The 27243-nt window shown below is 39.6% G+C and overlaps 1 protein-coding gene across 4 annotated transcripts in view; it reads left to right on the plus strand.

The window, feature by feature from the left end:
* TSHR (thyroid stimulating hormone receptor) overlaps positions 1-19126 on the plus strand; it is a 51474-nt gene extending 32348 nt beyond the window's left edge. For 3 of the 4 annotated variants that reach the window (XM_051621987.1, XM_051621988.1, XM_051621990.1), the window contains 3 exons: positions 9158-9235; positions 15744-15932; positions 17481-19126. In XM_051621987.1, coding sequence (XP_051477947.1) covers positions 9158-9235; positions 15744-15932; positions 17481-18891 — 1678 coding nt within the window. In that variant the 3' untranslated portion in view covers positions 18892-19126. The remainder of the gene's footprint in view (positions 1-9157; positions 9236-15743; positions 15933-17480) is intronic. The other variant, XM_051621989.1, reaches the window with a different exon arrangement.
* Positions 19127-27243: the final 8117 nt, after the last annotated feature.

Here is a 27243-nt window from a genome sequence, read left to right on the forward strand (position 1 = left end):
GAATCATAGAATGCCAGGTTGGAAGGAACTTCAAGAATACCTTTCTAGGTAATACTATAGTTTATATGAGGTGGCTCAGCACCCTGTCATGCTGAGACTTCAAACTGTCCAATGTGGGGGAATCTACCACTTCCATTGGAAGACTATTCCAATGTTTGATTGTCCTCATGGTGAAACATTTACCCCCTGTGTCCAATAGGAAGCAACTTGTGCCTATTACCCCTTGTCTTTTCCATGTGACTCCTTGTAAATAAGGAGTCTCCATCTTTTTTGGTAGCCACCCATTAAGTACTGGAACATGGTAATGAAGTCTCCCCTCAACCTTCTTTTCTTCAGGCTGAACAAACCCAATTTTCTCAGCCTCTCCTCATATGACAAATTCTCCAGTCCTCTGCTCATCCCTGTGGCTCTTCTCTGAACCCTCTCCAGCCTGTCTGCATCATTTTTGTAGAGCGGGGACCAAAGCTGAATGCAGCGCTCCAGGTGTGGTCTGGCAAGCGCTGAGTAGAGCTCAATGATGACTTTTTAATTTCTGCTGGTGATGCCCTTGTTGATGCAGCCCAGCATCCTGGTGGCTTTGTTTGCCAGTGCAACACATTGTTCACTCCTGTTGAGCCTCCAACATGAGCCACTCATGTTATCCACCAAGATCCCCAGATCTCTTTCCACAGGGCTGCTCTCCAGCCAGCTGGATCCCAGTCTGAACTGCACTCCTGGGCTATGTGTTCCCAGGTGCAAGACCTTACACTTCTCCTCATAGAACTTCATAAGGTTCCTGCTAGCCCACTCCTCCAGTCTGCCCAGGTCATCCTGGAGGGTTGCTCTCCCTTCTGGAGTGTCAACCTCTCCACTTGTCTTGATGTCATCAGCAAACTTCATCAGCATGGTCTTGATCCCAACATCCAGGTCACTCATGAAAATGTTAAACAGCGTTTGGCCCAATATCAATCCCTTGGGGACCCCACTTGTGACCAGTTGCCAGTTTGAGGAGGAACTGTTTACTGTCACCCTCTAGGTACGGTCTGTCAGCCAGTTCCCCACCCACTGCACAGACCACTTTTCAAGGCCGTATATTGGACTGGATGGAAGTAAATAAGCAGAAAACATGTACTAGGGTCTGCAGGAACAATGCCAGGAGCATTGAGTTGGACTTAATGATCCTTAATGGTCCCTTCCAACTGGAGATACTGATTTTAAGTAAACCTTTCCAGAGACTGGCTATGATGCACTAGTTAAGCAAATTAAAAAAACAAAACAAAACACAACAACAAACCCCAAAACCAAAACCAAATCACAACTAAAACCAGGTTTACTTTCAGAGTAAGACTCAGGATTGACAATTAAACCAGCGGCAACAATCCTCTCAATCCCTGCACCCTCCCACCCAGATGGGGAAAGCAGATAATAAGGAGAGGGACTTTCCATATTGAAAACTAAACTAGACAGCTTTAATTAAATACTAATGATAAAAGAAAATATATACAAATACATACAAGTATGTTCAGGAATGTGCAAAACCCCTATTACTGCCCCTACCCCCAGCAACTCCCACAGCACTCTCCTTAGCTCTCAGCAGTCCCAAAATGTCCAGGAGTTCTGCCGGAGCAGCAGAGCAGACAGGAGCTGAAGGCAGAGTTACGAGGGTCAGGAATGCACGGGCCTAGGGATCAATGGTGATGGATAGATGGAGTCCTCCCCAGATGCCGGCCATGGGTGAAATGAGAAGGGAAGAAGCAGGAAGGAAGGGGCTTGACTTCCATGATCCCTGACTTATACCAAGTCTTACGTGTATATGTATGTATGGAATATCTCTGGTCAAATGTGCTGTCCGTCTAGTCCACTCTTTCCTATGGGAGGGTCATAGATAAGACTCTTCTGCTCCTTTAGCATTCAAAACCAAAGCAGAGCAAAGTGTCCTTGGTCTCTTGGCAGGAACACAAACTTTCAAGTGTTACCAGTCCACAAGCTGGAAAACTTGTGTGCTTAAAAGAGTTCACTGGAGGAAAAATAAAAAATCGGTAAAAAGGAAACTGGCTTCATCCTGGCACAAAGCAGGACACAGAGCTTTATCTAACAGCAGTAAAAAATGGTTTCTTAAAACAAACAGTTTTCTCCTAATTAAAACATACGACATTTACTTGGAGCAAAGCACTACTCCAGATTTACAAGGCAAACCAGGGAGCTAAACATCCATGGTAAAGCCTTTATCTGTTTGATAAACTACATGGACATTTCTAGACTAATTTTCTGAAGTAGTTTGGTTACTATATGTCAAGATAAGGTATAATTTTGCTAAGTGCAAGCTTGGAGATTTGTTGTTTCTAGCAGCAGCATTAAGTTAATGCAAAAGGCAAATATTTTGTTTTCTGTATTCTGACATTTCTATTTTTAACTCCTGTGTGTTTATCACTGTACAGAGAAGAAAGTACCTGTTATCCTCTGGGTTTGATCCAAGGCCCTTTTGACTTTATGAAACTAGGAGCAAAAAGAAACTAAGAGAAAAATAGTGAGGGAAAGAAACATTAATTATGGAATTGTTTGTGTTGGATGGGACCTTAAAAATCATCTAGTTCCAACCCCCTACCATGAACAGGGACACCTTGCACTGGACCAGGTTTCTGCAAGCCTCATCAAACCTGCATGAGTTTTGAATTATGAACTCAAGAAGGAAAACAAAGTAAAAAAGGAACACAATCAAAGCAAATAATTCATTTTTTACAAATAATTCAAAGATTCCATGTTCCATCCATAAATCAGAAGACATTTTGAGAGTCTTGGAAGCTACCTTCTACCCTGCAGCGTGCCTTTCTACCAGTTCCGCAGTATTAAAAGACCTATGTAATTCAAGGAGATAAAAACAATCAACACAGATGCAGGTGTGGAACCATGCAAAATGCTTTCTATTATCATACTGAGCAATGGCACTACTTAATAAATCTCATTCAAGAAGGATCTGTGTTTTACAGCAAACCATAGTATTGCTGTATATGTTTTATAAAGGCAGGGAAGCCAAAAAGCGGGAATGAAGGGGCAAATTAGACTTTTGCTGAATAGCATTAACCTGAAACTTCAATCTCTTGTTCTAACACATCATTAAGGGCCATAAACTGCATGTCTCCTCCAGACTTCTGCAAAGTGGTGCTCCTGTAACATTGTTTATTTCTGTAAGGAAACTGGTGAGGAATTAAGATTTTTTTAAAAACATATTTCCAGCAAAATATATTTGTGATGAGCTTTTACAGAGCTGTCTAAATTACTGAAATGGAAAGTGTGCAATATCAAAATAAATCTCTGCAAAAATAAACTCCAAAGGAATATATTTACTTTGGTATACACTCTTGGGGATCATTCATAGTGCTTGGCTTAGCTCAGAGTCAAGATAAACAATGGTGTGGTAAAAAAATATGACAAATCCTTAATATGGCTTATTTATCAATGCATCTCTTTTGCCTGTCCTCCCTTCGTTTCATAATGCAACAGGATGCATAGATAAATTAACATATTGCATGTCAATACCCTGTTTAATACTATGGTAGTGACACTTAAATGTGTGGCCAACATTTTTTTCCTCCTTGTTTTATAAATTCAGCTGCCTTATTTTAAAATCAGAAGCTGAAAGTAAGCAAGCAATACTATCAATACATAATTCCATAAGCCAGTGAGGTATTCCAACTAGGAACCTCGGTAACTTTATTAGGTTTTTAACTAAGTGATCCTTTGGAAGAATATTTTGCAAAATCTCCCTTTTTCACTAACCTGGTGGCTCATTCTTACTCCATCACTCCCTGTGCTGATAAAGTTGCTTGTGGGACTGCAGTAAAACCTTAACAGTGAAGCAATCCAGCTTAAAAAATAAAAACATGAGAAAGGTGTCCAGCTACAGTATAGGGGTTTGCATGAATGACCTGGGACTACGAAAGAAGAGAAATAGAAATCTTTTACACTGAAAAAAGAAAGGCATGTGGAACTATATATTAGTCAAAGAAGCTTGTCAGCATTTTTCATTCGTGTCCTTTGCTCCCAGAAGAAAATACACTGTTGTCAAAATAAAATATTTTGTAAAAATATCTTCAGACCTTTCAGGATTTTTCAGTTTTTCATCTCAGTTGAAGATTTTGAATATTCTAAATATACGGAATTTTCTTTTTCTTTTGCCATCTCTTTCTTTTCCTGTTTGTTCTTTACCTCCAAAATGGTGTCCCCTAAGAGCTCCCAGAATGCCCTCAGTAATTTAACTTTCATACTTTTGTTTACTTCTAAGAAAGTTTTCTCATATATATGTATTTCTATTTGGACACTATAGCTGTAGTGCACTCTTTGGGTTTTTTGGTCCTCCAGAGTTGCTGAATATCAGAACCTGGTGGTTGCTCTTACAAAACACTTTAGATTATAACTTTTTGAAGCAGAGCCTGTGTGCCACTGAAGCTGAAATCAAAAGCTGCTTTTCCTCATGCGGACTCTCTAACCTGTTGCTTTATGAAGCATGCATTGATCATGTCTGAATACTCAGTATCTCTGTTGTGCCCTGACACAACATTTGCCCTATTTTACATAGCAATTGAAAGACCCTACTACTGTTTCATGCCCTCAGAAGGTCCTGCTCAACATACTGCAGTCATGTTGTTTTCTGGTGGCGGTGACTTAATGCAACGTTTTTCCTGCCTACCCCGGGATCTCGAGTCCATAGAAGCTCTGTATTAGTTGCTGGCACAGTTAGCTTACTGATCTGCTTTGATAAAAGTAAAACCAAACCAAAACACCTCATTTTACTTATACCACTACGAAACCATCATCATATCTTATTCCAGATGCAGCATTTACTACTACAGATTCCCTGTATACTTTGCACTGTGGTATTCATGTCTATCTGATTACCTCATGCTAGTGTCGCCAGCAAGGATAGATATTCCACTTCACCCATGTGATTTCTAAGATTTCCAACATTTTTTTAGGCATGTGGTTACCACTGTTCTGGTTTTTGTTTCTGCACTATATTTAAATGACATTCTATACCATAGCTATCAGTAAAAATAAGATTAAAGGCACTCTTAGAAGGAGCTATACTGGCTCAACATACATTTTCTCTGTGAAAGTACCATTTAACAAGGTCTCATTCTTTCCATTTAGAAGAAGTATCTATTAAAATAAAAGGGCTTAAATAACTGAAATCAGTTATCATCAGGAAAATGTACATTCTGATGGGCCCAACTCATCTATGTGAAAACTGGCAGCTAACACTGCAGCTTCTCCTTGGTAACACATGGTTATGAACTTCCTGGAAGTCTCTGTGGCGGTTTCTAAGGTTGAAGATTTTTATCACATATGCAAACTATTATATTTCAGGTTTATCACTCACTACGGTGTCCAAATACCAGTGGAAAATATTTCAGAATGGACACGCAATTGTTTGGTTGTATAATAATGTCTAGTTACTAAACCAGACAGGTTTTATTAGGTCAGGCAGGTTTTTGTGTCCTTCAGAACTACAACTTCAAAACTAGATGTTGAAATCCTGGATTAATTCTTAGCTCTTGCTCTGGTTTTAATTTTTGTATTAGATTTCCAAACAAAATCATGAGGAAATTTTCAAACTGAAGCAAAAGCTCACAACAAAAGTGGCTAGGTTGTCATTTACAGAATATAAAAGTTCTCAGAAAACACCAATGTTAGGCAATGCTAGATAGCCATATATTTCTAAAGAATGAAAGCTTATGTCAAACAACAATAGCTGATAAAATGAAGTAAGCTATTTTCCTCCATAAAAAATGAGGCTTTAGGCATGGGTATTGTCCAGTGAATGACATGCCAGAAGTGTTACTCTGGCTTGGCTCCCTGGGACTTTGTATTGTGTAACCCAGCTGAAGTGCATTTACTTCTCATTTCTCACTATGGTGATCAATATAAACTTGTATCCAGTGAATGTTATGGACAATTTGCCAATTATTCATCCAGGACAGGATTAGAATATTTACTTTTTTATTTCCACACCAAGAAACAGTTCCTCTGACTTTATTATTTTTACAGGTAAACCCCTGTTCCAGTATCTGAGTTTGAGAGACTCTTGTAGCACAAAGACAAAACAGTGGCCTTCTGCCCTTTTCTGAGTCAATTCAGTTACCTCCACAGCCACTATCTCAAATGGTGTTTTTGTTAAACAGTTAAAATTAGGAAAGCTTTGACCTTTGCATCTTTGCCACTAACTGCACACAGGTCACAACAACTTCATGGACACCCTTTGAAATCTGTTGTGACAACCACAACCTTTCTATTCTATTTTTTGCCTTCCTAGTTATATCCCAAATTACCTTTAAAATGTTTATAGTAGCTACAGTCCCAAGCATCCTTCTATGCTTGAGGTATTACTGGCTGAATCAATAGTATCAAATTCTTTTTACTTTCACTTTATTTCTTTAATAGGTCTGCTCTGAACATCTTATAATTTCCGGGCCAATTACACTCTGAAATTTTATTAAATTCCTTTTCAAGATAATTATGTTTCAGTTCTGAGCAGTATCACCTGGCTTCACTTGAGCAGTATTTTGGCATTCTCCTGTTCCTCTCTTTTGCTGCTGATCTCGTAATTGTGAATTTTCTCTACTTTCATCTACCATGTGAAACATGACCTTCATAAGGCAGTCTGCCTGCAGTCCTTGCAAGGGTTTTGTCCTTTATTTGGAGTGAGAACCACATTGTCTTCTCTTGAGAAATGCTTTACGGTCATCATCTGCAATAATCTTTTTCTTCATTCTTGCATTGCAAGGTCTCCACTAGCCCTGTGCCCTTGTTGGTGAAATGTCAAGCAATCCTGATGACTGTAGTTGTTGGGCCTGGGTCACTGTAATACTTGCCTCACTGTGAGCTCCTCTTCCTGCTTCTCTTGGACCTGGGCTACCTATAATATTGCAATCTGTGGACCCTGCTGTTGCTCCTCAACTGCAGCCTCATGCTAGAATCTATGGTTTGCTACTGGGGCCATTAGACTTTACATTTTCCACTATGCAGAAAATTGATAAAATATATAAATGGGATAATCACAGGTGCTATGAGTCTCTTCTGCCTAGACACCATGGTCCTTCAAGGCCTTTGGAGCATTGGTCATTTTGCCATCTTTTCATCAAAGGGAACATACATTCCCCTGGATAGGTTTCCTTGACAATTTTCTGTGTTCTGCTCCTTAACGGGTTGTATTGCATTTCTGCCCTGACGTGCAGTCCTGCAGCTGCCTGGGTTCAAGTTTCCCTCAGAGGTCCTTTCTCATCATAGTACAGAAACAAAATGCTTGGACTATTTTTGTCTCCTTGCTTATGTAGTGCCTCTCAGCCAAGTGAGCTAGATCCTCCTCCATCCTCCTCCAGGGACTACTATGTTTGATGAATGATCCTTCATCCCACCACAAGACTTCCATTTCCATCTAAATTAAGTTAAAAAGCATGACTAAGGTTGATGCCTGCAAGCTGTTTCTCTTGTAAACGTTGTGACAGAACTCGACTGAACTAAGTAAAAACACCATCTAGGGTTTAACTGCTGCCGTAGGGAAAGAATTATCACAGTAGTAACCACGTGTACATATAAACAGATACACACACATATATATATTTACACACATGTATATATTGCAACCTAATATACAGTTTCTTTTTGTTGCTCAGCTAATTCAGCATATTCCTGTCTGTGTGTTTAGGAGATTCTAGCTGCTCATAACTGCAGTTCTCCCGGCTAACCAGCAGGAACCACCTCACAGAAATGAAGATGCTTGTTTCATGTACTTCTTAGCTGGACAGTTGGTCCAAAATCATGTTTAATCTAACTCTATGTCAAACTTATCCAACTAATACACATAAGATGGCACTTCCATGCCTAAAAATAACACTTGATTTTCTACTTCATCATGTTCTATGTATATTTGCTCTTCACAGAATGTCATAAAATGTGCTCAGTGCTGTACATGCACTGTAACTTTGGCAGAAAAGCAGGATGCCTGTGCTTCTGCTGCTCCTGCGGGTGTTTTAATTTATGTTATGTCTTTGCATACCTACAGTTCTGGAACTACTGAAGCCAATTAGTTCTCCCAAGTCTCTTTACAAAAAACATAAAATCTATTAGGCCATTGAGAACAAAAATCTTGGTCAGAAATGCATAGCCTCTCTAAAGCAGTTTGGAACTTGACTGAATTACCTGCAATAAGATGTGCGTTTGTAAGTTTCAGAGATGACAGATTAAGGGCATGGTAAAGAGGAATCCAGCTAAAAACAAGGCAAGATTAATTCTAGATCAGCCACTTTTAAATCTGAAAACAAAAACACAGAACTGAATTTAACACTGATTGTTCCATTAGGGTTATGCTAATTTTTTGAGTATTCAGTAGCCTTCCATTGTCTGTGTTTAATCATGCACCATCACTCTGTAAATTCCCTACTTCCTGAATCCCCACTGTCTTGTGTATCAGTTTCCAGAGTGATGGGAATTTATGTTGATCCTTCATCCTATCAATCATGTAGTGATAGAAATTTGCAGCATTCCATATTTCAGAAGAGTTAGCTACTCAGGAGATTGTTCATGGTTTTTAGGTCTTTTTAGGTAATTTTTTTTAACAGCAGTTTTCTATTATTTTTTCCTTCAGATTTATCCTCCTTCTCACTCCCTCTCTTGCTCTTCTTATAACGAAACTTCATTTGCAATTGTTTACCTTTTTATGGGAGCCTCCACCTGGCTATGGAGATTTTAAAGCATTTAATACTTATTATCAAACTCAAAACAAGGAGGGAATTATTTCATGTTTGTTCATAATGTATATATTTTGTACCTCATTCTCATGAGAGCAAAACAATCCATTTCACCTCATCCTCCCATATAATTACCTGAAGATAGTGTGTATGAACATCTTTATGTACATGACAGAGAGAAAAATAATCTGGAGCAAAGATAATTTATTTCGCTCATTTATTTATTTATTGAGGATTTTTATTTTTTTCCAATATGGCAAACCTCTATTTTGTTCCTTGGGTACACAAAAAATTAAGTAACTGATTATACTTCAATATGCTGTTGGGATAGGTGGTCCTTACACATACTGCTTCTGTGTAGGTAAGCAAACTGAAGATCATCTTTAACCTGTGGTAACTGTATCCAAACCACTGTGTTGTGTTTGTTTCTGCAGCTATCTGCACAAGAACAAATACCTGGAAGTTATTGACGATGATGCATTTCTGGGAGTGCACAGTGGACCAACTCTACTGTGAGTAAGAGAAAATTAAGTAGAAAAAGCTACTTAAATACTACTGGTTTAGGTGGGACTTTCTTTCCCACCATTATTAACAGCAGAGCAATACGGATGGAAATGACACGTTTAAAGAAAGAACAGCAACAAATGTTGAGCTTCAGGAACATGATTTAATAAATGCCTGCATCTTATCATAAAAATGCTGTTCATACCAATTTTTCTTCTGAAAGTTTCAGTACTACATTCTGCCTTATGACCGTACAACTCTAGTACAATTGTGATAGAATCTAAGGGCTCTACTAAGACACATGTGAAGGAGATTCAAACAGAGCCAAAAAGTAACTTTAGACAGAATGAAGTTACTTCTGGTGATGTCATTTCTTCTCTCTCATAATCTGGCTTCCAGTCTGATTTGAGAGTCCTCCAAAGAACTCATAACTAGAATTAGAATCACAATATAAAATGAAAAAATAAATAAATTAAGGGGTTTAAGAACATTAAAAAGAATCATATTCCCTGACTCAAATCATCTAGCATGTAACATAGTGCACAGGACTGAGCATGGGGGAGACTGAAGTGCTGAAAGCAGGATTCCCTCCTCCACCACAAACCAGATGGTGCTGGCAGTGCTCACTCTGTGTAAGAATCAGTTTTACTTTCTGCTCTTCAGGAAGACAGCATATTGATATCAGAATAACAGTGTATTGTTCACACAAGGAATCCTACTAGCTAGCTATAATAATGAAAGGGTGCAGAAAACATGATTTTTCTGCCAGATTCTTTCCAGCTCCAGGAAATCAGGCTGGCTACCAGCAACACAACATCCATAGTAGAACTTGTATCAGGCGTAACCACTTTATGCTCAGAAGAGTTGTTTCCCTGCTGTGCAAAGCTGCAACAGACCTTTGATGGCAAGGTCATAGTCAAATCTGTGATTCTCTCTGTCCCCTGCATCTCAAGTCAGATGCACTTCAAGGCCTGTGTGTGAACAGTAGCCTGTCTTCTACTTCAGTCATCTAAATTGCTTTGTCATGTGGGATGAAGAGGAAGATCTGGCTGTGGGCCCACCTTTCAGGACCACATCATTCCTACACATCACAAGGTCCACTGGAGTTATTAGCAGCATCCTTGGGAACAGGGTCTGAGATCAGTTCTGGGCAGTATCAGGTTTTTCTTTCACCAGCTCGAGGGGAGAGAGAAGTACAGACTACTCAGTGTCATACTTCTGAAACGGGTACCTTGAATAATTGGACACTGGAAGGACAGTTCATATCAGTCATTCCAAAAGCAAATAATGACAGACCACTCCTGTCACATTGGAGTGACACTTTGTTTCCTGAAATCATCCTCACTTTTCCAGTAACACCTGATGCATCACCAGCTAACCCATTTCAGAACACCGCAGAAGAATGGAGTTGGGAAGCACCAATGCAGTCATTCTCACAAGGACATGCAGGCCAGCTCTTCCACTTCACTCACTGCTTTCATTCCCCTTTGCTCTCCAAAAACCTGCTGCAGAACAACATAAGTAGGGATAAAGTTATGTCACAACCTGCTAAACTCAAGCCTGGCAGCTCTGTCTGCCAGCTGGTGGGCCATCCCACCCAATGCTTCTCTCCAGAGGAATGAAACTAGTCCAGGCCTTTTCATTTGAAGTTGCTAAGTCCTTGTGATACAGGTGTGTATGAGGAGAATAGGTAAAAGCAGTAACACACAGCACTGGGTCCTCCTCAAGGGGAGGTGAGAGCTTGCAGTAGCACAGAATTTGACTCGTGGCCTGCAGCTCAGCTCCACACAGCCACTTGCTCAGTCCCCCACCCAGTGGGATGGGGGAGAGAATTGGAAGGGTCGAAGTGAGAAAACTCATGGGTTGAGATAAAGAGTTCCAGGAACTGAAACTATTTTAAACAGTAACAAAAGAGATTCTGAAACTCTCACATATGCACTGCCTATGTATTGCAATACTCAGTATTTGATTAGGTAAAAATTCCCAATGCATTCAGTCCCATTTTCTCAACTATCTCTTTTAAATTCTCACCATTAGTTGGTTTCATACTACAGCTGAGTGTTTCCAGCTGTGAAAAATATTACTGAAAAAAGCTGTTATCCCTTATATCTAGTTCTGACTTCATTAAAAAAATGAAGTAGACAAAAAAATGTAACTCAGAAAAAAGAACCAAATCTGAGTAGCTAAACATCTGTTTAACACTTGTATCATATATTAAGTTTGTTTAAAACCCAATATATCTTAAACAATCTATGTTTTATTCCCACATTCATCTGAAGCTCTCCAATGTCTGTGCAACATTCAATCTGTTGTGTAAATTTCATGTAAGGAAAGGAACAGCCTAGAAATGCCACATGAGATTCATAAGAAAGCATATGAGGAGAAAACAAACAGCTAACCAGCCACAGTGTTAAAATGGGTTGAATGCACTTGGGTTGTTGTTATGCTCCCAAGTGCAGAGCTCTATGCTTCCTCAAAGCACCTCCAGTACCTGAGCAAGCTCTAGACCAGGGCTACTTATGGACTAACATCTGGTCAGGATCTAGGCTAGAAATTAATTTTGCTAGTGAATTTTGAATTTACCGTAATCCCAAACATATGACATCTCCCATAAGGTGCATGGCTGCCTGGTTTCATAGCAGCCTTTGAAGGGGTTTGTCAAAGGCCTCGTGTAAGTCCCAGAAGACTCAGAGCAGATCTTATTCACAACAGTCAGAGAGCTTTATAAGGCAGGACTTATTTTTACAAAAGCCCTTTACATGCTGACTTGTGCCAAGTTTTATCATATTAAGTTGGTGGCTCAACTGCTGCTTTCCTGCAGGGGGAGTTGGAGGTTACACACCTCCTTTATCAATTCAACTACTTCTCCCCTAGTTGCTTTAGAAGTCTTTGGTGAAAACTATCCAATCCTTGTGACTTGTTACCATTCATTTTACCAGTTTCCTGCCTAACCTTTTTTACAGTCACTTCAATTTGAGACAGATCCTCTTGACAAGTCTATCAGACCTCTTCCCATTCTCTTGTTTCTTTGTGTGCCAGCAGTAGTAGCAAGACACTCTTCTGTGCAATGTAAAAATTGTTGTTTAAACAACATCTTAGTTATCAATATTATTAGATACTAATGAGGCTGACATAACTGCAGTCAGTTCCCATTTTTTTGAGCAATGCAAAAGCAAGACTGACTGTACAATGACACAGAACAAAGAAATAATTTAGGAAAATGTGACTTCTGTATCAATGCAGACACAGATACTACAGTCTGGCAAACTCCAACTGCTTGGATTCACATTGCTCTGAAAATTAATAGTTATTATTTAAGAAACTTTTCAGTCCTATGCTTTCTAATTTGAAGACAGCTGCTACACTGCTCGAAGTAGATTGTGAATCTGAATAGATAATCATCAAGACTGGATTTTTGTAAGGTAAAAAAAACCCTGTCGATCCCACACTTGCCTCTGGCCAGTTGACAGACCATTTGTCACTAACAAAGTCTGGGCCTAGGCAAGGTAACTAATAAGTTATCTTCCACTGGGAGACATTAGTACCAGACTCCCAGGAGACTTTTCATTTGCAATAGCAGCAGTACAGAGAGCTCACAAGACCTCTTAGTGGCAGAGATCATACCAGCAGTTTAGGGACTTCCCAAACTGGGGACTTGGTTAACTACTAAGCCATTGTGCTTAATACAGCCCATGGATGAGACTAACCATCTATTGCTAACTCTGCAACAAGATTAATCCTAAATCAACTAGAACTTCAAAGCAACTGTGCCTGTATCTTCTCCTCAAGTAGCTCAGTTTAAAACCAACAGAGTTTTTGAAAATAAAAACTGCAATAGCTAACTGCTTAAATACATACCCATATACATACACATACAGTACTTCAGAGGATTCATAGAATCATCGTGGTTGGAAGGGACCTTGAAGATCATCATGTCTAACCATAGCCTAAATCTCCCTACCATAACGTAATTTACCTGTTCAGTGCTTAAATCATGTTGCTAAGCGCTATATCTATATTTCTTTTAAATACTTCCAGGGATGTATACTCCACCTGGGCAGCATGTTCCACTGTCCAACAACTCTTTCAGTAAACAAATTCTTCCTAATATCCAGTCTAAACCTCCCCTGGTGCCGCTTCAGGACATTTCCTCTCGTCCTGTCATTATTCACTTGAGAGAAGAGGCCAACACACACCTCACTACAACCTCCTTTCAGGTAGTTGTAGAGAACAATGAGGTCACCCCTCAGTCTCCTTTTCTTCAAACTTAGCAATCCCAGTTTCCTCAGCCTCTCCTCATAGGGCTTATTTTGCAGACCTTTCACCAGCTCGGTAGCTCTTCTTTGGACATGCTCCAGCAACTCAACATCCTTTTTGTACTGAGGGGCCCAGAACTGCACACAGTACTCAAGGTGCAGCCTCACCAGTGCTGAGCACAGGGGCATAATCACGTCTCTACTCCAGCTGGCTCTCGCCAGGCTCTTCCTCCACTCTTATTTTTTTAATTAACCCAGGAGAACCATTCGCCTTGTCACGTAACACGTTAGTTAACCTCAACAGCCCTTGATAGCTGACATTGTCAAGGCTTTTCAGAAATCATAATTCATTGTACAAACAAGATCATCTTTCTCCATATGCTTGTCTTGGAACACCTTCAAAGAACTTCCAAGAGTCTGTGAGGTAGCACCTCCCTTCCAAAAAGTCTTCACACCTCCCATCACACAGCATTTAACCGTGTTCCCTTCCTGCAGGTAGCTGCCACCACCATGAGGACTTGATGGAGACCCATGGGGGTTGCTGAAAGGCCAGCCTTGTCTTGGTAAGATCTAGTCCAAGATCTGGTTTACCAAGATGTTTTGCTTCAGAAGGAGAGCTCTAGTGAAAAACAAAAAGGAGCAGGCCACTAAGTTGATTAAGAAACTGGGACTTCTGTCATAGCAAGATAAGCTGAGAGAACTGAAAATGTTTAGTCTGTAGAAGAGTCAAGAGAATATTATCAGTGTGTATAAATACTTCAAAGAGGAGTCAGGGAACTGGGAAGATGGAGCCAGGCTCTCCTCAGTGATGTCCAGCGACAGGACAAGAAGCAACAGATAGAAGCTGAAGTACAGGATAGTCTATTTCAACATAAGAAAAAACTTTGCTGTGAGGGTGATCCAATGCTGGAACAGGTTGCCTGGAGAGGCTGTAGAGTCTCCATTCCTGGAGATACTGAGAAATCAACTGAGCAACCTGCTCCAGGTGACCCTTCTTTGAGCAGTGAGGTCAAACTGGATGATCTGAAAGTTAAACTATTCTGTGGTTCTTTAAAAGATAAAACATTAGCAGGCAGCATTCAGACTCTCCTAAAAGCCAATTCAGAGGCTTGGTAGAAACATATACTAGCTATCAAAAAGGAATCCAGAAGAACAAAAAAAAAGTTTATGTGGTTGAAATCAACTAATTATGACATTCAAATATTTATGATAGCAAAAAAGGTATTAGAAGTAAAAAAGCCCTCCTACAGAAAGGGGAAGAAATCTAACTAAATTTAAAAACAAATACAATCAAATCAAAATAAGGAAAAAGAGCAAAACCAAGCGTTTTAGAAGCAAGTTGTTTAAAACAAAGTTAGTAGTTACTTTATTTTAGTTGCAAAAAAACAGCCAACGGGTGGGGCTTCTAGTGGGACAAGAAATGCACTCTTGGGAAACAACACACAGAAAAAAGCTGCATTAGTTATTTACTATTCGAGCGTTCATTATTAAAGTGCTCAAACAGTGTTCCTACAGTAAAACCTTTTTTATAGGTTTACTTCTTTACAGAGTATAACTGAGAAAACATCTTGATTTCAAGTGTCAGTAGAAGAGGTTTTGGAACAAAGCAAAAAACAAGTGGAAAATGCTAGCAGGACCAGATGACGTTCACCTGGCAGTTGTAAAGGGAATCCACCGCCCACACACACTCTGCAATGTACCTACTGAGGTGGACTCAATACCAGAGAAACAGAAAGCAGCAGACTTAATACTAAGTTTTCTGAGAGTTTCAGGATGGACCAAGATTGAAGATTTTAATTTTAGTTTATGAAGAACATTGATTTCGCAATTACAACTGAAGTACACAAATAAGTTAAACAGAGTCTAAAGAAGTCTAAAGGAAAATAGCTCTTCCGATTGCAGATGTGGTTACTTTAAGTATTTTTTTTTTTAATTTGGGTTTTTATATGCATTTGTATCTGGTTGGCTTTAAAGGTGTAATTTTAAAAGTCCTGGTATTTCTTTATCATCCATACTCTGCACTATGAAACATTAAAGACAAGAGATTTTAAAAGACAAAGAAAATCACAGGAGGAATTCATATCCTACTTAAATATGAGTGATATCAGAACCTAGCAAAGTTATATCAAATCCCCACCTCCTCTGGATTTGATTTTTGCTGTAGAATTCTATGAAACTCCTAAATTACCGTGAGAATCTGAAAAAATTCTGAGCCAGTCACTGGATATTCTGATGTTTGTCTTTTTCTTCCTTTACCTAGGGATGTCTCCAGAACAGCTGTTGCTAGCCTTCCAGCCAAAGGATTGGAAAGCCTTAGGGAACTAATGGCAAAAAATACGTGGACTTTAAAGAAATTACCAACTGTAAAGGTATTTCTTCAGCTAATGCGAGCTGACCTATCATATCCAAGTCACTGCTGTGCTTTCAAGAGCTGGAAAAAGAATGGCGGGTGAGTTTTACTAACTTGCATTCAATTTTGAAGTATGTAAGTGAAGACAATGTAAATATTATTAAAAATTACACCTATTGACATTTTGTGACTATTTTTTCTAGGAATAGAAGACATTCTTTGAAACAGGTTATAATTTCAAGCTGACAGAAGAAAGAATTTTTTCAAGTGACAATTTGTAGAACCTTTTGCAATAACTCCTGCTTTTGTTGAGCCCAGAATGAAAGGGGAAAAAAAGAGAAAGGGATAACGTGCAATAACACAGAATGTGCTGTAGCAAGGACTGGAATGAGAAGTTTTGGAGGGATTAAAGCCCCATGTCTTCTAACTGAAAAGCTCAGAATAAATGTTTCTGTAATAACCTTGTAGAGAGATTATTTCAAATTCCTTTTTGGCAAAATTTCCAGCCTCCCTTCAGAACAGGTGCCGATAGCTTATGGAAAGAAAAAAAATACACTTTTAGAGGTCCTGATGTAACACAGTAACTCATATGCTGGAGGGAGAAAGGGAAGATGACTTACTGTGATTAGCAGCAGAAATTTACTGCAGAATGCAAATCCAATGTAAATTTCTACCAAGTTTAATAAGGTTTAGAGAATTCTCATCCAGGCCAGCCCCTGATTTAGGAAGACAGCCCCAGTGCTCAGTATTTAAGTATTTGTGGTTGGAATGCATAGCATATTAAAATTATGCTATGATAAGTATATTAATTAATCAATAATAAACTCACAAAGCATTAACATTCACAATTACAATGGACTGGGAAAGTGAGGACAGAAATAGAGGAGTAGAAAGATTCAAAGCCTGGACAGGAGGAATGTGCAGAAAGAACCCAGCACAATTTAATGACTGAAAGAAACCAGTATTTGCATGCCTATTAGTAGAGATGAAAATTTCTCAGACTCAATTGTATGCAATCTCAAATTCTGCACACCTGGAAACGAGAAATGCTAAAGGTTCTGTGACAGTGAATCACAGTGATAAAAAATTTTTATGCCGAATTGCTTTTTTTTTTCCTAGTAAAAAGTATGAACAATTTACAACTAGAAATACAGGTGTATCACACCATGGGGTACAGAATACCCAACTGTTACACTATTAGAGGTAAAGCACCTGTAGGAAACACAGAACAAAAATTAAAATGCTAGACGTTCTGGGAGAAATTGATTTGTGAGCAACAATGAAAAGAAAAGTAATACTGTATGCATTATTAAAGAAGTTATAAACAGCAGACAGAAGTCTTGTTACTTACTAAGACTGTAGATCCAAGAAGGTAAAGGACTTATGGACGCTGAACAAGCCAAATTGCTACTGGGGGCAGCTGGAAGCAACAGAGAAAGGAAAAATATATCTTAAATAAAAGCCCAGAAATGCTCAAACTTTTTGTTCACTCTATATTCTGTTAACAAACATCCAACCACATTTTGATAGCTATGTTTTCATAGTGATTTTCAAAGTGATTTGCTTTTGAAATGTTCCCTTTGTTTACTCACTGTACCCCAGTCAGACTGTAAATGCCAGCAGTGATTTCCCCCTCTACTCTTTCAGAATCCTGGAGTACCTGACATGTAACCAGAGTGGCAGTCACAGCTTCCGTAAGAGAAGATCAGTTAAAGCTCTCAAAGGTCCATTTTACAAAGATTATGCAGAAGAAAACACAGACCACCTTGACAATGTGTATGACAAAAACACCAAGTCCACAAATTTTCATGAAAGTTCCCATTATTACATTTTTTTGGAAGAGCACGAAGAGGGAAGTCTTGGGTTTGGCCAAGAGCTCAAGAACCCTCAAATGGAAGATGTCCAGACCTTTGACAGTCATTATGACTATACTCTCTGTGGAGGCAATGAAGATGTAATATGCACTCCAGAGCCTGATGAGTTTAATCCCTGTGAGGATATAATGGGATATCAATTTTTGAGGATTATAGTGTGGTTTGTGAACCTACTGGCCATCCTGGGTAACATTTTTGTCCTTTTCATCCTTCTCACCAGCCATTATAAACTGACTGTACCACGCTTTCTGATGTGTAACTTGGCCTTTGCTGATTTTTGCATGGGGTTATATCTCCTCCTGATCGCTTCAGTGGATCTCTACACCAGGTCAGAGTACTATAACCACGCTATAGAGTGGCAGACTGGGCCTGGCTGCAACACAGCTGGCTTTTTCACAGTCTTTGCTAGTGAACTTTCTGTGTACACGCTGACCGCGATCACCCTGGAGCGCTGGTACGCCATTACCTTCGCCATGCGTCCAGATCGCAAGATCCGCCTCCGGCACGCCTTGGTTATCATGGTGGGAGGGTGGCTCTCGTGCTTTCTTCTTGCCCTTTTGCCACTGGTTGGCGTCAGCAGCTACAGCAAAGTCAGCATCTGCTTGCCTATGGACACTGAAACACCAGTGGCAGAAGCCTATGTTGTGTTCATTTTAATATGTAACATTATTGCTTTTGTCATCATTTGTGCCTGCTACATAAAAATCTATGTAACTGTGCGAAACCCTCAGTACAAGTCAGGGGACAAAGACACCAAAATTGCCCAGCGGATGGCTGTGTTGATTTTCACTGACTTTCTGTGCATGGCTCCCATCTCTTTCCATGCTTTATCTGCTATTATGAACAAACCATTGATAACTGTCACCAATTCCAAGATTTTGCTGGTACTCTTCTACCCACTCAATTCTTGTGCCAACCCCTTTCTTTATGCTATTTTCACCAAAGCTTTCCGAAGAGATGTGTTTATCCTGCTAAGCAAGTTTGGTATATGTGAGCATCAGGCTCAAGTCTACAGAGGCCAGACAATCTCAGCCAAAAACAGCAGTGGCTCATATGGGCAGAGAATCGGCCAAGGGATAGGTCAGATTCTTACAAGCATTCAAGACCCAGTCAATGATTATTTTCCTGCCATGACGATGCCAAACCAAATTCTTGTGGAAGAATGCAAGCAAACTGAACTATAACATCTCCAAGTATCACAGCCACAGTTTGGCCAAGAGGTGGTGGTGCACACAGTGAATAGATTGAAAAGATAAAACACTCTCAATATCCTTTTTCCCTAGCCTATCCTTTGTGATGTCTGAAAATACTCATGGAGCAGTCTTCTTCTAGACAAGCCACTCATTTGCACTTCTTGTCTCTTACCAGTGCACATCAAAAGATACTATTCTGGTGATAATGCTGGAAGTAGGAAAATTAATAAACTCAGCAAATATGAGATATACCCCCATCTAAAAAACTTAAGGAAGCAGGAGACCAAACATAAAACTTGGGGGGACTTATATGACTAAAGAAAATAAAGTTTTACAATTAAAGTGAGATTGAAAAAAAATGTTAAAGGTTGAAGTTCTCAAATGCCAGCTGCCTATGCATCCAAAAGTTCAACTAGTTTTTTAATAGCAAATTTCTAAACTTCTATCAGGTCCTAAAATGGAACAGATTTCTCCTCTTCTGCCATCCTGACTTAAAGAGAAGCTAGTCTTTTGCTTCAGTACTTGGTTTAGTTGAATTAGGGGGGAAATTAATTTGCCCTTTTAGTGGTGAAAGGCAAATGTCATTGGTTTTGTCGCTGTTTACAAGAAAACAGATAAGAAACATCAGGGCATTTGTCTTTGTGCACTGCAAAAATTCCCCTACTTTGATAAACCAATTTAAGAGGTGGTTTAGTCCCAACTTATTTTGAAAACAAGTCTATTCAGGCAAGATAACAATGTTTGTATGTTTTTTATGGCTGAAACTTGTACTAACGATTGAACTAAATCTTCTCCCAATTATTCATTCTTTACCTGACTGCAGTACTGTGTAACTACTGCTTTCTCACCATTGCTCTTAACCCCACTTACCCATCTTACAGGGCTAGAATGACTTTCTTTGAGCACCTGCTATGCTGAGATGCCTCAAATCTACACTTAGACAAAGGGAGGGTATCATGCCTTCAGTTACTGAATTGAGGGCTAACTACTAGCTCCTCCAAAATATTTTAAGAGCATCTCTCCATCTTGTAGTGAGATATGTTACCCAACTTCTGTAATGTCTGCAGTACAATCAGGTAAATCACATGATTAGCTTCTGGTGAGCCATAGCCTGTCTGTAGCTTAGACACACACTCTCCCCACTGTTCTTTATGAAATCCAAGCTCAGACAGCAGGAACAATGGACAGTCTTTTGCTGCAGTGAAGCACTAAAGCATTCTCCTGCCATACCTGCTGCTAGATGAGGCCAGACCAAGACCAAGCTTGGCTGTGCTCAGTTCAGCCATACACCACAAATGACCTGCAGCCTTGCTCTCTACATCAGGACTTGTGGTAGGAGCTGGTCTGCACCAGCCTGCTTGGTAATATTTGGGTGGCCTGAGTGCCTGGTTTTGAGAGGAGAATCAGACCTGTTCTCGGCCATCTGTAGACACTAACTCTGTAGGACTGCTACCAACATGGCCATTGATCACTTCATCCATCTATTTGAAAGGCTTACCATAAGAACAGAGAATATTGTGTGAATCTTTGCATTCAGGTAGGTATTTTAAAGTTCATTTTGTAATATTTATGCTGTTTTTAGTGAAATTATATTCTTTGAAGAACTGTAATTACTGAACAGACAATAGTCAGATATTTTATCAAGTGGGTTAGCAGTATCCAGAAAAATGTAATGGTAGAGCCCTTCAAACTGCCAGCTACTACAACTGGAAATAGCATTATTGCAAATACCATGTACATACTTGACTTGGTTCCATATTAAAAAATGAAGGCTGCTTCAGTGAGCAGAAACAAGGGCCTAGATTCACCAACTCTTTGAGATGGCCTCATAAAAAAATATTTTGTCAATGTTAACACCATTAAAAATCAACAGCAAAACTGCTGTAAATAACACAAATAATTTATTACCTCCTCCTAATGTTCTGGACTCACCGATTGTTAATCAGAAATGTAAATTAATCTTCTTAAGTATGCAGATCAGCAAGATTTCCTACTCTGTAAATGGCTGCATTTGTAACATTCCGGCCATGTCTTAAAAGTCCCACATGAAATCAGTTATGTTGAGATGCAAGCCCTGAACCTGGGTTCTGCCACCCTTCTGATACTGAAATAATCACGGGGGTGTTGGTTGACAGAAAGCTCAACAGGAGACAGCAGTGTGTTCTTGCAGCCCACCAAGCCAGCCATGTCCTGGGCTGCATCAAAAGAAGCGTGGCCAGCAGGTCGAGGGAGGTGATTCTCCCCCTCTGCTCTCATGAGACACCATCTGGAGTACTGTGTACAGCTCTGGAGCCCCCAACAAAGGAAGGACATAGAGCTCTTGGAGCAAGTCCAGAGGAGGGCCATGAAGATGATGAGAGGGCTGGAGCACCTCTGCTATGAAGACAGGCTGAGAGAGTTGGGGCCGTTCCGTATGGAGAAGAGAAGGCTCCAAGACCTCATAGCAGCCTTCCAGTACCTGAAGGAGCCTACAGGAAAGCTGGGGAGGGATTTTTTTACAAGGGCTCATAGTGAGAGGACAAGGGACAATGGCTTTAAACTGGAAAAGGGTAGATTTAAGCTTAGACATTAGGAAGAAATTATTTGCTATAAGAGGGTGGTGAGACACTGGAACAGGTTGCCCACAGAAGCTGTGGATGCCTCATCCCTGGAAGTGTTCAAGGCCAGGTTGGATAGGGCTCTGAGCAACCTGGTCTAGCAGGAGGTGTCCCTGCCCATCCAGAGGGGTTGGAACTAGATTGTCTTTAAGGTCCCTTCCAACTCAAACCATTCTATGATTCTATGATGAAAGGGAGAAAAAGTTTCCCCAAGTGCCTTTATTCAGTATGTCATCAGAAGCCAAGACAATCAATTTCTAATGGACAAACTGTACATTCAATGCTACAGACTTCACAGATATTAGTGTATCAGTGGAAAAGAAAATCCAAGCTTCATTCATATTTCTTTTCAGAATGAGAGCAAAGACTAAATCAACATTTGTTTTAGAAGTGCTGTTAAGAGTAGCACTGTTCACTTACTTCAAATCTTTACCTTAAACTAAACCAGAATATTTGTTCCATGGAATGTAGTAGCACATTGGAAAGACATGGTATGTTGGACTAATTGCAGTAAGCTTTTGAATTATACAGCTGTTTGCTGTTACTAATGAATGATGGATATATTTACACATTACTGAACTTTTTTATCTCCCATTGTTGCATGTATTTTTTTTGTCTATTAAAATAATTCTGTGGCTTTGTCTTTATGAACAAAGTTTGGTATTTCTGGTTTATATCTTGCATGTTCTTTCTAGTGTATAACTTGGTAAAAATATTTTAAAAACTATTGGACAGATCCAGGCAACAGACTTTAAATAATTTATTTGCCAGACTTCTTGTAACTGTTTGTATCCTATAGATATTCTCTGGCATTCCTGCTCTGATCAATCCCTTCAGATATTTGTGGTCTGAGTATAACCTTACATAATACTTGCCATTTTAAATCTGTCTCGGCAAGATGTATTATTTCTAGCATTCAGTACATATTTTCTCTAGAATACGTTAGAAATAATGCAGAGGATTGGAATAAAATGTTTCACTTGAAACTGTCAGAGGCTCAAGTTTTTCTGAAATTTAAAAAATATTTTTCCTCAAGAAGTTAATACCATTTCTCTTGCACTCAACTTCATTGTTCCCCTTGGCTGGCCTACAGGCAAAAAGACATGACACACCATTTGAAGAGGTTTTAAGGTTTTTCCCCACCACTGGCAGGGAAAAGGATATCCTAAATGGCCATCTTGGACAGTGCAGCAGGGATGGAAATGAACAGTAGTAGTACTGCTAAGCTCTCTGGTTCCAAAACCATCATTAATTACATCCAAGATTATCAGAATTACCTAAAAGTTATGAGGTCCTCTTGGAAAGACTCAATCTGGAATCTGATCTTTTCCATTCTCCTTTCTAAACCTCATGTATGTGGCAGCCACCATGACTAAGGTTTGGATACTTCACAAGAAAACAATTCCACAGGGAGAAATTTATGTGGTGGAGAGACTCTACTGCAGGAGTTCTCAAAATAATTAAGTGAATCTGCCCATATGCAATTTTACAGATGATCCCTCCCTCCCGGTAGGTCTTCCCTCAGAGCCAATGTCCCTTGTCCCGTATTTGCCAAAATTGATGCTGCCAAATTTTATGTTCAGTATTTCTCATCAGTGAGGGGAAAAAAACTTGTTATCTTTGCTATATGGATCCTTGCATTATGTGAAGGATGACTCACTGCTGAAAATTGTCAAAGTGCTCAAATATCATTTAACTCTTGACATACCCTCCCCATTCCAAAAAAACCTCAGCTCTGCCTTCATCATCTGTGCACCTTGCCACTGCCTGTAATTGTGTTTCCCTCCTACATGAAACTTTAGGGTGCAAGGAAAGCTTCTTCTCAGATGTAGATGCTAACTGGCACCAGCAAGGAGAATTAAGCTTATAGGCAAGGAGAAAATGAAAGAGGCCAACAAGTAATAAGGAAGAAATAGTTCTTTCTAGGAGGCCCATGCTGTTCAGTATGTGCATAAGGGACCTGGAAAAAGGAGTGAACAGTAAGATACCAAAGTTTGCCATAATATGAAGATACTCAGAGCAATGAGAGAAACAGATGGCTGTGAAGAACTGGAGGAAGACTTCTTAAGACTGAATGCCTGGCAAGAGGAACTCTGTGCAGATAGATATTAAGTGATACACATGGTAAAAAAAGACAAACTGACATCTTAAATGATGTGCTCTGAGCTGACAACCTCAATTCAGGAACAAGATCTTAGGGGTACAGTAGGTAAGTCCCTGAAAATACCAGTTTATGCTTTCTGGAGGTCAAAAAAGCAGAGATGACTATATTACTGGGAAAGGAGCAGAACATAAAACTGGTAATTATTGTATCACTGTATAAATCTGCACCTTGAATAACGTAGCTCTTATTGCTGCAACGGAAAAGCAATATAATAGAACTAGAAAGGTTTCAGAGTAGAGCAGCAAGAAGAATGAAAGGCTTGGAGTTACAGCTAAGGAATCAGTAAGTAGGACACCTTAGAATAGAAAAGAGAGGATGAAGCTCAATAAAGTCACGAGCAGGCTGGAGTAGCTGACTTACTGAATTTCTTGCCAAAGGCTGCTATGGTAATAAAGTTTCCGTGGATTACAGAAATTCATGGAACAGAAATCTACAAAAAGATACTAAACATACAAAAACTGTCTCAGGATGCTTCTGACCTGTGACACATGGCAGATGGGAAGGAGTATTTGGGGAGTATATCATATGCACTTGCCTATTCTTTTATGCTTTGCTTGCCACACACCATTAGCAGCTATCACAGTCCAGGTTCCAGCACAAAATGACTTTTGGCCCATCCCATGGCAGCCCCTTTTTTGATTTGAGTAAGCATAAAAAGATTACACCATCTGCAACAGGTCAGCTATAGTCAAAGCAAAGCACACCCTGCTGTGGTATCCTGGAATCTGAAAATAGCACAAGGAAAGGTAAATTTCAAATCACTACCATAGAATTTTGGTTTATCAACATAAATTAACACCCCTTTTGTTTCCTTTCTTGCTGTAGAATGCTCACAGCATAGTCTTTGGAAAATCTACAAAAATAACTCCTTAAAAAGTAAAGTTTTATTTCAGCAGACCTCATACTTAAGTGCTAAAATGAACCAAACCCTTCCTTTCCAGGCTGTTTGGCCAAGCTGATGAGTAATAGCAGCATAATCTGTATTGTTTTTCAAACAGATGCCAGGCAGCCTCACTCTAAACCACTAAGTAATCAAATGGTTTCTGGGTTGCAAGAAGAACTGGATAAGGTGAAGCACAAAATTAGTTGGATATCAAGCCTCTCCATTATGCACTCCCCTCCTCCTTGGCAGGGATTCTGAAAACATGTAACATTATACTGCACTTTGATGTAGGCTTTGTGGGCTAAGGCACAGGGTGTTGAAGGGCCATCATCACACCCTGAAACAGAAGATGGTTAAGATGTCGTAGTGATGCACACTGATTCTGACAGCATCATCAACCTAGAATTCACACACGTTCAATAATACCTCTGCATAACACTGAAATACTTTCAACCTGTTTAGTCACCTCTATCTGACTCAACTTATTTTTTTTGCAACTTGAAATAATTTTGTGAAAATGAACAAATGGAGGCTCTATGACATCAATATGCAGAGTGTTTCATCAGCAGAACCTCAGTTCTCACTTTGTATCCTATCCCATGCACAAGATTGGTATGAGCTGCCATAGTGCCTCAAATTATCAGGTTCTCAGATTAGACAGGATACCAATCCTGTGGAAATTTGTAATTTTTGTAACTGCCTGTCCTTATTTTCCACTCTGAAAATATCAGGTAACTATTCCAAAACATGGCAGAACGTCATCAACAATGAACCTTATCTGAGTCATCCTGAACTTACTCCTTCCAAGAGCTTAACTTCTGCAGGATTAATATGAATCAACTTGAATCATACCCTACTTTTCAAGTAGGAGCTTTCTGTGCTGTCCTGATTATAAGCAGCGCTAGAACTTGCATGTGTGGTCATCTGAAGTTATATCCTTACTGTTGCACATCTATGCTGTTCAGTTGAAGTTCATGAAGTCTCCTTAATTAGTTAGAAGAGGAGTACACTCATTTTGCGTTTCAGACATTCACTATGCAGCTGTGATGAGGAGTCTCCTCCAGGTTCTCCGTTTTTATTTTCTCTTTTAAGGAATGAAATCCATTGTGAGCATTAAGTCGATTCACAATACCTAGCTAAGAGCTCATTAAACAGTTATTACAAAGTGATTGGAATTGTTGGCTTGTTATATGCATATACAGTCTGATACTTTTTGTAAGACCTACTTTGCTGCCAAGAAGAGGCTCCCTGTTGCAAACACTGAGGCTTGATAGTGGGCTAGACTGCCAAGCCCACACTGGCTGTCTTACAGCTTAACAGTTTCAGCTGAAATGCCAGCAGCTTTTCATTGAAAAGTACAGAAAAATGACAGCACTCACTGTCTTTTTTGAAGGCAAAGCTGCAACAAATCAAAACGAAGCAGTAACATGGGTTTTAACAAAAAACTTCTCACTGCAGGTTTTGAGGGACTGTCTGTCTTCTCCACAGCTTGTTGCTGACTGGCACATGTGACAGCACTGAAATACCAAGAAGTGAGAAGGTCGTGTGCTGCATGTACAGTGCTGGTTTCAGTTTGACTGTAGTGGAAGAATTCCCAAAATCATACATGGATTAACACTGCTGCCTAGAGGAAGCTGGGGCAACAACAGATCAATTCTATCTTACCCAGCTACAGATTTACAATTGAACCAGCAGTGATATGACAGAATAAAGCAGCAAGAAGTTGATTTTGATAAAAGGCAATGAGAAAGGGTGGCTGTCACAGTGGCAGATGAGAAGTCCAAGAAAGTGTGGAGTTTTTTTCTTTACATATACTTCTCTTTTGACAACTAAGTATGTTTGCATTCTTCTGTGAATGTTTCTCTACCTTTCTTTATCCTCTGTGATCTCAGTCACTTCTGCAGATTCTCTTTACAATTCCTTTCTCTACTATGGAAGAAACCCCATGCTCTATTTGATTAAGTACTTTGCATTTTCCACCTATTACCGCAAGTTATTTAAACTTCATGGCAACACATACATAATAAGCTCAGGGAGAAATTACAAACCTGTTTAAGGATATGACAATTATTTAGGACAGAAAATGAAAACCAACAGATATTCTGAATAAACACTAACAGCAACTTTATCTGCTAAAATTAAGAACTGCTCCACTTTCACTTTGCCCCCTCTCAAAACCAACTTAAGTGATATGTGCAGAAGCATCTGCAATGTGAATATACTTCTTTAGCTAACCAATTTTTAACATCAGTATCATCACCACACCTATCAAGCCATTTGTCAGCTCTACACATCCCTGGAATTTTGCTAGATGCTGCTTTAATGGTTTAAGATTAAAATTACTTATTAAAATCAAACAAATTCAGGCCACAAAAAATAGTATGTAAGAAATACTATTCCCAGAATTAATGCTTTGTCTTTGTTAAAATCTCAAACATGGTACGTTCAGAAGAGTTTCCATTGTGCAAAAATTTGAGTTTTCTGAGAAACAGGCAACCCAAGACAGAACAAAACCTACATGCAGAATTTCCCCAGGGTGAGTTCTGTTGCCTTTTTAGAAATGCTGTACTCCCCAGAAAACTGTTTCCCAGAAGAGGTTACCTGCTGAATCCGGACAGCCCACCTGGAGTCAGCCCATTGTTCCTCTGAGCGGAAAGGTCTGTATGAAGTCCTTGACCACAGGTACGGCAGGAGGAGCC

The sequence above is a fragment of the Apus apus genome, chromosome 5, assembly GCF_020740795.1.
Source record: "Apus apus isolate bApuApu2 chromosome 5, bApuApu2.pri.cur, whole genome shotgun sequence".
Classification (NCBI taxonomy): Eukaryota; Metazoa; Chordata; class Aves; order Apodiformes; family Apodidae; genus Apus; species Apus apus.